An 11,632-nucleotide genomic window follows, 5' to 3' on the forward strand; every position below is an offset into this window, starting at 1 on the left:
GGATCCGTCACATTCAGTGCACTGGAAAGAGGTACCGCCACGCTGTCGTTCCGATCCTGGAGCGTTGCAATGCCAAAGGATTTCTCGACTAAACCGGAAAACCAGACTGAGCTCGGGAGCCGACAGACGAAGGCTTGAACGCAACTGCTTGAACTGCTGTAGATTTAGTTTGTCTTTGATTTGCCCCAAAATCATTCCATAAAATGAAGAACCGAACTGAGCCACGGAGATACTGTTAAGATGCTTACTGTTATATTATGTCCATATTTAACCTACACCGCAAGCGCAACGCAAGGTCATCAATCTTACGCCTGAAGTGCAAGATAAATACATTCTACCACGGCACGTGGCCAGACGCAATGTCGACGATCAACATTCTACACCACCTGCGGGGCGCCTATTCCTTGACCACACTTGCCTATTGTCTCTGGTCCAATCTCCGGTTTGCGCGAAACCGAATCGTCAAGTGGAAGGTCGATGAGAACCAATCTTCTAGTGAGCGCGCGCTTCTGCTGAACTTCCGCGTGCCTACGGGTGGCCAGTATTGGTAGCACCTCTAATCGTGCCCCGTTATGTCTACGTCTATCGCTCGTTATCAATTTACCCTATCGTTCTGGGGTGGTCTGGGGCCGCCGGGACCTAGCCGTTTGTGTTGGTGCGAACTGCAACCTGATGCCGTCCCGCGGGCTGAGAGGATCGCCTCAGTCGCACCGGATCAGTTGCTCCCGACAGTGCCCAACCGCTCCCTGCGAAGAATGGCCACCGACGGACCGGTGGTGAAGCGTTTACCGGACTTTTTCGACCGCCCGTTGGTGCAACGGATTTTGGAGGAAAATCTACCGGGTCGTCCGGTGCACGTGGACGAGTTTTCCGGAACGTCGGCCACCAAACCGGGTGATAATTACAGCAGCGATGTGTTCACGATCACCGTGCGCTATAATGGGACCGAGGAGATCCGTCTGCTGGCCAAAATTATGGCGACCGTGGGAATGATAAAAGACTTTGCCGAAAGTTTGTGCCTGTTCGAGAAGGAGGTCGAAACGTTCCGGCGGATTTTGCCCACCTTTTCCGAGCTCGTAACACCCGCCGGTGCCCGTGAGGCGATCCGGTTCGGGGCACGGTGCTACTACGCGGCCAGCGAGCCCACCGAAACGATCGTGTTCGATGATCTGAAGGCGCTCGGCTATCGGCTGCCCGATCGGACGAAAGGTGGACTGGATTTTGCCCACTGTGAGCTGATCATGAAGAAGATTGGACTGTTCCATGCGGCCTCGATGGCATACGCCGCCCGTGGCCCGAACGAAGTCGAACATCTATCCCGACGATACTCGCACGGGCTGGTCCGGGTGGGCGATACCTTCGACAACAACCCGGCGCTGGCCATGTTCACGAATGGGTTGGAAAAGTTCCTGGAAGTGGCTCCCGACTGGCCGGAACTTGATCGCGGCATTCTGGCCAAGCTGCAAGCGCTGCGTCCGGTCTACACGCGACGCATAGTGGAGTGCTACACGGCGGTCGCTTCCGATGGGTACAAGGTGTTGAACCATGGTGATCTGTGGAGCAGCAACATGATGTTCCGCTACGGGCACGATGACGACAGCAGCGACACCGACGTGCAGGAGGTCATGTTTGTCGATTACCAAATTTGCAACTACGGCAGCCCGGGTCTGGATCTGGTGTACTGTCTCTACAACTGTTCCCGGTTCGAGGTGCGCGAAAAGCGCATCGGCGAGCTGTTACAGATTTATCACCGCTCGTTTGCGGACGGCCTGAAGACGGCCGGCTATCGGGGATCGGTCCCGACACTCGCCGACGTCCAGCGGGAGTTTGATCGCCACGAGTTTATCGGTAAGTGGTGATCGCTTTTAAGTAGCGCCTTTATCTTCGTTACCCCTTGGATGTTTCAGGACTTTTGAGTGGACTCTCGATGCTGCCGGTCATCCTGATGCCACGCTTGGACGACATTGCGATAACGTTCGACACCATGTTCGACAAAGTGCACGCAGATCGACTCCGTCAAATGCAATACACCGGGGAAAAGTATCGCCGATCGGTCATTCCGCTGCTGGATCGGCTCAATGCCAAGGGGCTGTTGAAGTGATCTGCGATCGGCCTGCGTTCTTTCTGAATTTGAGACAATCGAAAAAAAAACCTTTTAAATAAACTTTGACTTTGGCAACCGTTTGTGAGTGTGTTTCAGTTATCCTTATCCCATTTACAGAGAGGTGAAGTGGCGACATCCATCATCTTGGATCAAGGATCAAACTGTCACATGTTCGTTTTGCACAGAATGTGTGTTCTCTGGGACGGAAATAGACATGACGAGTCACGTGAGTGATGTGCTGCAAATTACACTCCATTCGCGCGGGCCACACGTGGGGAAAACATTAGCCAGAGCTCACCCTATCATCAGCAGCCATGTTGGGTGGCGATGCTGTCGGTCAGGCCCACAAAACAAAAGCGTTTCTCATCAGCATCACGCGATCCTCAGTCGATCGGTTCGTTGTGCCGGTTGCCTACCGCGGTCCCCGTTCGCGGGTAGACTGCACACTCAACGGTCCACTCGGTAATTATCCTCCGCCGCAGATGACTTCCGTTTACCATTCCGGGGGGAATTGTGCTTATCATCATCGTGGCACGCGCCCATCGCCGAGATGAGGCGCAGGGGCCACCGGCACCTGGGGCTTGTTTGCCGTTTGGCCTTCTTGTTGTTTTTGCTGTCATATTTAAATCATGACGGACGGTTTAACGATGCAGTGGAGTGGCGCACGGGGCAGTGCGCGTGCCTGCAGGGCTTTGCATTATTTGGATTTCAGATATTAGTTCAAAGAAGATGGCCACCCCGAACGGAGCGCAACAGCTACCGAGCTACCTGACCGAGTCGCTCATCAAGCGATCGCTCGAGCACGACCTAGGACACCCTGTGCGGATCGAAAGTTTTAGCGCCGGGCCGGCCACGTCGGCCGGCGATAACTATCTGAGTGACGTTTTCTGGATCCGCGTCCTGTACGATGGCGGCACGGCCGAAAAGCGGCTGCTCGCCAAGTGCATGCCGGACGTTGGCGATCGGGGCACCGTGCTGGACGCGCTGGATGCGTTCCGCAAGGAAACGGAAACATTCCAGCAGCTGCTGCCCGCCTTCTCGCAGCTCGTTTCCGACTCCGGGTCCGCGGGCTTGGAGCAATTCGGTGCCAAGTGTTACTACGCCACCACCGATCCGGTGCGGACGATCGTGTTCGAGGACCTGAAGGCGCTCGGGTTCCGCATGTGCGATCGTACGACCGGCGGTCTCGACTTTGCGCACTGTGCGTTGGTGATGCGCAAGATTGCCAAGTTCCACGCGGCCTCGATGCTGTACGCGGCCCGTTCCGAGGCGAACGAACGGTTGCTACGCGATCGGTACTCGTACGGGTTCTACAACCCGCGGGTGGCCCTCGAAGACTACCGGGTGTTTGCCGTGTTCCAGGAGGGTTTGGAAAAGTTCGTCCAGGTGGCGGCCGGCTGGCCCGAACTGGAACCGGCCATCGTGGAGAAACTGCGGGCCTTGCTGCCGTCGTTCAAACGACGTATCGTCGACTGCGTTGATCCGACCAATCCGGCCACCAAGGTGCGCGTCCTTAATCATGGCGATCTTTGGAGCAACAACATGATGTTTCGGTACGAGACCTCGGCCGATAGCGACGTGGTGCGGGAGGTGATGTTTGTCGACTATCAACTGTCGTGCTACGGCAGCCCGGGACTGGATCTGGTGTACTGCCTTTACAACTGTCCCCGGCACGAGGTGCGCCAGAACCGGTGCTTCGAAGAGCTGCAGCAGCTCTATCACCGCACCCTGAGTGAAGCGCTTAACCGGGGCAAGCACCCTGGCCCCGTACCAACGCTGGACACGATCAAGGAAGAGTTCAAACGGCATGAGTTTTTCGGTAGGTTCATCTCGGGGGCGCTCCGAAAGAACGCTAGACGCTCCTAAACTAACACTTTTGATACCCCGTGATTGAGGCGATTCTAGGACTTGTGTGTGCCATCAGCCTGCTGCCGATCATGCTGATGGAACGCTCCGACGATGTGGACATCAGCTTCGATGCGTTCTTCGACAAGAAGCAAGTGGAACGCCTCCGGGACATTCAGTACAACGGGGCCGTGTATCGTCGGTCGGTGGTGCCGATACTGCAAAGTCTCTTCGCCCGTGGTTACATCGATTAAACAGCTGGATGGTGTCTTTTGTTACAACAAATCGAGCCGGGGCGTGCAAAGTCCATAAATAATGAAACGAGTAGCTGTTATACGCTGGCGTTATGAAGAGACGTTTGACGTTATCTTGAAAATGCGCCATGCTAGGTAAATAGTGCGAGGTGCTCCGATGTGTTCTTATGTACATTTGGATTAAAGCGTCTTATTTTCTCACCATAACCACGTTATGAAACAGAATACATTCGGGGTTCAACATTTGTTTAAAATTTAATAGATTTAATTCCCATAACTCCGGTCGCTCTACAACGAAGGGGCTTCGAAACTCACGCAAAGCGCCAATCTACTTTCACGGGCCACCTGGCGTCTCCACCGGACGAGGATTAAATTAAAAAAAAGGACGATGTACGATACTCGTTGGTTGAGTGGCCCCACATTGGTCACCCCACCGGCCAGGTGTGGTTTTTGCGGTCGGTTGTGGTCGCGTGCTGGGGCTCCACAAAGGACCGTTCTGGAACGTTCTCTTCTCAGGTGGGCATGGTGCGGTGTCCGGAAGAGCTCAGAATACGGCCTAATTTGTTCGCGTGCGGTACAAAGGTGCGCCCTCCTGATGGCACAGTGGTGGCCCAAAACATCGGGGCCACAAAAGGGCAAAAAAAGGAATGCCTCTTTCTAATGGCCTCAGCGCAACCTCGGAAAAGTTTTACGGTGCGTTCCATTCGGCACGTCCTGTCGAAGCGTCAGCAATGCTCCGTGTTTCGGAAGCTTTCTTGGCGCATTTTCTTCTCTTCTCGAACAATCTTAAGAAGCTCGGGGCGTGAAAGAGCGCACGAGTGAGAGTGAGAAAGAGTGGGCAGAGAGAGCGAGAGATGGCAGCTTATGATTCAGCCTTAAGCCCGTATGTCGTTGCCGTTGCCACGGCAACGGTACCCTCCCAACGAACTTTCCTTGCACGCTCAGTGAGGCGGCCTATTTTTGGAAGGATTTATCGATTTTTACTACCACAACCTGCGAACCACGGTGCCCGGTGTGGCCCTCTCGCTCGCTCTTGCTCTCTCTCTCTCTCTTTATCGCTCTGGAAAAGCGAGGCTCTGCAGTGCTGCTGCTGCTGCTGCTGCTGCTCCATTAATGTATGCCCCCTGATGTACTTGACGTTACTTTACCCTGCCTTTACGGTTCAAGCAGCGCACTCCAAGGGGAAAAGGCAACATTGTAGTGCTCGGTGCCTCAGGTGCTGCAGATACACCTGGCTGCGACTACTAATACCACCACAGCGGGGCTCTCGGTGTAAGAAGTTTTGCGCATACCGTCCATTACGTGCCGGGTTCCTTCTGCTGCACGAGGACTCTCGATCCTTGTGCCTTGTATCGCGGGCGGCAAATGGAGCTGTTCGTTGATAAGCCCACAATTAGGGAGGCTGTAAAAGGCGGTGGTGTTAAGGATATGCCTCTTTGTAAAACATGATATTAAGTCAGGCCGAACTATTGTGAAACGGAATTTCACGAATGAAGAAACCACAAGAGTTGTCGAATGTTTATCAGTAAAGGACCGAGTTTTCAAACTTCTCTTTTCGTGCGCACGGACTGTCAATCATCCTTAAGCCACAGGCTCACGCGCGGAACATTCCAGCCAAAAAGGGTGTAGGGTGAAAATGTGGATTTGATGGGATACATTAAAATTTATGATTTTCCAACCCCGGTGACGTCAAACGGCACCAAATGTGGTGGTGGAGCTCAAACTGAAATTCGGTTTGCTGTGCGGTGCTACGCAGATTGCCTACGAGCAGGCGTTTTCCGTAATGCTTTTGAACGGGGGGCCGTTCCGGAAAACTTATTCGCATTTTTTTCGATTTCACTGTGTTGCCCGGGACTTTCCCCAGTTCCCCTGCCTTGCCTTTAAATGATTGTGAATAGTTCTCAAAAGCGTCCGAAAACTCAAGATTCACTTGCACCAATTGAAAACTGCATGCAAAATCAGTTCCCGGCCAGTGACGACATTTCAAATGCATTAATTGTCCCCCCTTTCGAGTTTCTTCCGTTGCCCGGTTTAATGTTTCCCAGTACGTTCACGGTCCGTCCGGTGCTCCGAGTGGCCGAAAATAACTATCGACCCGAAACACGGTCAACGTAGTTCCCGTTCGTAGCCAAGTGGCCATACATTTTTATGCTTTTTCGAAGCCGAGTTTTAATTTCACTAAGAGCTGCACAACATGTTGCAGCACGTTTCTGGTTTGGGTTGCCTGTGGCAAAAGCAAGAAACAGAAAGCACCGCCCCAGTCTGATTGTCACGAAGCCAGCACGGATGGAGCTGAGAATCTAACGTTTCGCTTCTTTTTTGCTATGTCACTAAAAGATAAACCAACGGCAATTATTACACGTTCATAGTCGTCACACGTGTTGAGGCGAACGATTGTGGTGCCAGAATAGCGAAAAACGTAGCGCACGGATCAGCTCAAAGCCGCGTTTCATAACGCAGCGTCCTCGAGTTTGTTGGGCCGCCGATGGAAAGAGGTCGCCAAGCACGCAAATAAAAATGAAAATGAGCAGATGAAGCGTGTTTTGGCGCAACCCCGAATATGTAATAAGCAGATGGAAGACGGTTCTATGCCTCGACCACCACCTATCTCTCTCTCTCTCTCTCCCGTCCTCTCCCTGGCGGCCGTGAGCAAAATGATTTCCATCGGCAGAGTGGAGAGCCGCAGCATAAAACATTGTCCGAAGTGTAGAACTGGGTCACATAACACATTCATGTGTTATTCACACTGGCAATTGAGATTTAGCACCTCGCCGTCACGTCCGACCGGCGGAACCGGCCCCTGGCCGGTTGCGCCTCCAGCGTGGGCCACTCTGTGAATTGTTTTTCACACATTGGCGCTACTCTTCAGCACACTGGTGATTACGATTGTAGCGCATCGCATCGCATGTCCTGGCGGACAATTGCAACCCCACCGACTCAACACCCAACCTCGGGTGGGGTGGAAATTGTATGCCTTCTCGCCCAGCTTTAGTTATCTTTTGTCCACCGTCGTCGAGCGCACCGTTCTTCAAGGGGCGCGTGCAATGTTCTTGGAGTTTTCTTAGGAAAGACACACTTAATCGCACGATTGCCATGCTGCCTTTGTCCCTTCTTAATGCCACTCTCTCCCTCTCACTCTCTCTCTCTCGCGCTACCTCTCTCATTCAATCACACAAAGCGCAAGCATCGAAGCATTGCCGCAGCAGCGGCGCATAGAATGGGCTGCGCTTGAAATGGGGTCAATAGAACGACACCCTCGACCCCTCCGCCGTTCTGGCGCCGCCACCACCGTCCCTGGCCCGAGGGTCTTTTGTGCAGCGTTCACCGAAAGGGGTTGAGATTAGAAACTCGACCCGACGACCCACTCCGGGTGGTGGCGGCGGCGGTGTTCGGCGGGGCCTTCTTGAGCTGCTGCAACAATGCAACAGCTAATTGCACAGCGGCGTGACGAGTCTCGTGAAGAAGTCACGAAACTCTTTGGCGAACGGCGCAGTGCGCATCGCAAGATAAGAAGCATAAAACAAAGGCGATTATGTGGTACGCCAATGCTCTGTTAGAACTTGTTTAAACTCATCACACTAACTGAATGTTGTAAACTTTTTTGTTTGATAAATGGTAAATGCAATTATCTTATTCTTTTATTTTAATAAATTTATTTGCACTCAACATCGAAAGGAATGTTCCGAACGAAGTATTCGCGTTTGCATAATTTTTTTCTATCGTGATAGGAACTGTTTAATAAAATAAGGTATAAAGATTGAATTGAACTAGGTTAACACGGCCTTGTTTTAATGTGACGCAATTTGCATCTCAAATCGTCATTTCGTACAGCATACACACCATTTGCTCCTTTCATTTAAAATCCCCTTTCTCGTCCAGCGTCGTTCGCATTTGTTTGTTCCGGCACCGGGAATCCGTTTCCGCCGCGAACTGGTTCACTGGGTCACGCACAAAGCCACGCTTCGACAGCAAAGGACCTGCGTGGCCCCCGAGAGGGTTGTTGCATTGTGACGCAGCAGGGAATCAGTGCTGCCGGTTTCCTGCCACCAACCCGCCGGCCCGCGGTGGTCGCGAAACGGATTGGTTTCGTTTGAAAACAAAAAGACCCCGAAGACGCGCGAAGCATCTCGTAAAAAACCAAAGGGGAAACATAAATGCGCAACTTCTTCTTCGTTTCTTCGGGCCGTGGTTAAGCCTTGACGGCAGCGCGAAGAAGAGCCGTTCGTGAGGGGAGAACGAAAAAGAAGAATTGCGTCGCGCTTAATGCAATCCGTCGCGTCATCAATGTTGCGATGCGCTTCGAGGGGATGGCCAGAGTCTTCTATTGCGTCGTACGCGAATGGCTGCATCACGACAAACGCCAAGGACCGGGCATCGATTGATGAATCATGCTGGCCTACGCTGAGGCGCTCTGGATTCGTTGCCACGAAGGTTCTCGCTCCACATTGAACAACCCAAATCGAAATGGAAATGAGGAGATCGTTCGTTAATCGAGCTCATTAGATGTTGTTGAAATAATGGGATTTTCATTGAAATAAAGACCAACAGTTTAATGAAGAGATAAACACTTGATAGCCATTTTTCTTGGCATGAATCGATGGGATGTCCTCGATAGCTTAAATGGTAAAATGATCGGAACAGGGATTGCTAATCACACGACGTGTTAAATTGCAGCCAGAATTTAAACAACGAACCGTACGACCGTGGGGTTCCCTGGATCCGTCTTAAGGGGGCGCTTCGTCCACCAAAGGGAAGGCAAACCCTTGCGGGTGTTTAATATTAATTAGAATTCCACGTACGTGGCACGCGGATATGATACGCTCAGCGCATCGATAATCGTCAGCTCGGATCGCCTGACAGCTTTGTCAGACGATTCCCCGCTCGCTAATTGAGTGTAATTTACATACGTAATGAGCGAGCTGATGCAACAATATTCCCACCTCTTCCGGGCATCGTCAAGGTAGCTTCCAATAACAGATTGAATCGACTGAAAGGGACTTTCGTTTCATCATGAGATTTGCACATTTTCAACCAACATCTTTTTACTCAGCATCGGCAGAAGGTTTTTCTGTGCCGGAAGAATCTGAATCTGAGAAGAAGAACACAAACTTTGGATCCATGGTTAGAACACAAAAAACTCTCTCTCCCTCTCTTTGTGTGTGTCCTTCGTCCAGAACCAACTTTGTAGGCGCAAACTTCGCCAACGGAATCCATCATCGGCGACCGCGCGGCGCAAATGGAATATTCACTCCGCGCGACGACCTAAAGACCTACAGACCTCAGCACCGTTTGTTAGCCCCCGCCTGGCCGCCGTCAACGGCCAGCATTAATTTCTGTCCGCCAGATTTCTTTTCGTCCTCTTCAGCATTAGCAGCAGCAGCGGACGGATCCGGATGCTTCTTGCTGACTGCTCCCTTTCAGGCAGGTCAGCTCGCGTGATGGAGTAGATTTTAATGGTGGTCTTCTTGTTCGGTTCGCCGGATTGCTGGCAAAACATGCTGACGCAAGTGAAACAGACCTTTCCACCGGGGACACTGTTGGGGACAGTCTGCATTTCCCAACTCACGCCAACGTTCCAGGTTGTTTACTCATTTGGAAATGGGGCAACAAATGCCGGAGGCTGTTTTCAGCCTTTTTGAACACAGCCCAGAACAGGGGTTTCAGAATGATAATTATTTTATGCTAACTTTAGTCCTTAAAAGAAGTCTCGGTGCGAACACTTCAAAGGGACCGCAGCAGCAGCTTTATACTGCTTGTGATTATTTACACTCCGAACAATTCAGAGACGGCAATTGTTTGAATGTGAAGTGGTTGACGATGGCCGGAAAATTATGTCGCCTTTCAGCCTGTATCCTGCAGCATGTCTTGGAACATCCCTTAAATACGGTCCCTCTCTCGGTCAACTGGGGCGAGTGTTTTGTGTTCCACCCACTTTACTGTTCGATATTTATCATTTATGTATGGACTCATGTAAACCCTGTGCCAAGAGAAAGAGACTGTGCTTCGGGATGCTGCCGATGTTCATCCCGACCCCGACTGGGTTTGATTATATTTTGCATAAATCATAAATCAACAGCATGAGCTAGTGGAGTATTTGGGTCGTTCACTGAGTCGCCCAAGTATCGGATTGGGTGTTTTTGTGCCGTTGTTTGGAGATTATTATTGGGTAGCGTTATTTATTATTTAAAGCGATTCGAAGTGACACGCGGCCTGACCCTCCAGCGAAAGCGATGGACCACATCACAGAGAGACCCCGGTTAAATCACCGTGACAACACCCACCCGCCCCATAAAGGACGCAAAACGGCGAAAAACATTACACATATCCGATCGTAGGTGACAAACTTATTAACGATGCTAAAAGGAAGGGATCTCCCGCACGTTACGTGGGACCAATCTGCGTCACCGAGCCGAGCCCTCCTCTTTCGTCGAAACACATCTCTGGCCATCGTTAAGCAGGTCATCCCGTAAGGGTTGCGGGTTCCCGTCGAAAGAAACGCCAACCGCGGCCACAAGAAGCCTTCGCGTTCGTCATGTTTTCACCGCAGAAAAGAGGTTAGCTGCCGACGCCATCGCTGCCACGCTCACAAAATTTAAATTGAAGAAAGCAGCGGAAAGGCCCCAGTCATGCGGAGGGTTGGCTGGCATGGGGAATTGGGACCCCAGCTCGACGCACACACTCACACGGGCGAGGTACGTGACCATATTTTATCGTAAAGACGGACAGAAAACACGACTTGCTCATTATCACCGCCATCAACCAACCAGCAGCAGTCTGACCAACGGCGGCAGCCACGGGGTGGGAGAGCATCGGCGAAAGGTTAGATGCCACCTTTGGGGCCATTGTTCCTCCGGGGACACTGCATGGGAAACGTGTTTGGAAAGCGATCGGTCGCTCGCTCGCGATCGATCTACGGTCCACCGCCGTTTGATGGGCACATTGATCGAAAGTTTGTGAAAGGCTTATGGTCTTAGATGCTTCCAACAACAACGCAACGGGACTATGTTTAATAAGCTCTCTGTAAAGTGTTTGGCCAGTCAGCGTTTCGGAGCAAGCGGTTAACTCTATCGAATCAGCTGCTTTTGAAAACGGAGCTTCCCAGCCACGCAACATAATGCTGCAACGTGAACCCAAACGGCAACAACCCGGTTTCGCAAGAATCGTAGAACAAAAAAGAGGGCACCAAAATGGTGTGCCCCACAAAACTGCATTATGATTCAACGCTAATAGAGTGCACCCCGCAAATAGTAATGCGCCCCATTTTAGCATATCGTCGTCCATCTTCCGAATAGGCTTTAAATGGGCCCCACATAAATCGGAAGGGGCCACGACATCGTCAAACGGACAAACGATTTCGAAAGCTTTCGATTAGCATAAAACGGGGATCGAGCAAGGGTCGAGCATCGAGATCGAGTTCGTCTAAGCGGTT

General features: G+C 51.7%; 2 protein-coding genes across 2 annotated transcripts; both read left to right on the plus strand.

Annotated features, from left to right (window-relative positions):
* Positions 1-714: 714 nt before the first annotated feature.
* Positions 715-2,182, plus strand: LOC131209169 (uncharacterized). The gene is made up of 2 exons (XM_058202167.1): positions 715-1,848; positions 1,908-2,182. Exons 1-2 carry the CDS (start codon positions 756-758, stop codon positions 2,099-2,101), a joined length of 1,287 nt encoding a protein of 428 aa, XP_058058150.1. The 5' UTR covers positions 715-755; the 3' UTR covers positions 2,102-2,182.
* A 636-nt stretch (positions 2,183-2,818) lies between these two features.
* On the plus strand, positions 2,819-4,423 carry LOC131208781 (uncharacterized). The gene is made up of 2 exons (XM_058201668.1): positions 2,819-3,923; positions 4,010-4,423. The coding sequence occupies exons 1-2, from the start codon at positions 2,834-2,836 to the stop codon at positions 4,201-4,203; spliced, it is 1,284 nt and encodes a 427-aa protein (XP_058057651.1). The 5' UTR covers positions 2,819-2,833; the 3' UTR covers positions 4,204-4,423.
* Positions 4,424-11,632: the final 7,209 nt, after the last annotated feature.

The sequence above is a fragment of the Anopheles bellator genome, chromosome 2, assembly GCF_943735745.2.
Source record: "Anopheles bellator chromosome 2, idAnoBellAS_SP24_06.2, whole genome shotgun sequence".
Taxonomy (NCBI): Eukaryota; Metazoa; Arthropoda; class Insecta; order Diptera; family Culicidae; genus Anopheles; species Anopheles bellator.

Coding starts and splice junctions, on each gene's coding strand:
- LOC131209169 (XM_058202167.1), top strand. CDS start 756: ATGGCCACCGACGGACCGGTGGTGAAGCGTTTACCGGACTTTTTCGAC. Junction 1,849..1,907: donor TGATCGCCACGAGTTTATCG/GTAAGTGGTGAT, acceptor TGGATGTTTCAG/GACTTTTGAGTGGACTCTCG.
- LOC131208781 (XM_058201668.1), top strand. CDS start 2,834: ATGGCCACCCCGAACGGAGCGCAACAGCTACCGAGCTACCTGACCGAG. Junction 3,924..4,009: donor CAAACGGCATGAGTTTTTCG/GTAGGTTCATCT, acceptor AGGCGATTCTAG/GACTTGTGTGTGCCATCAGC.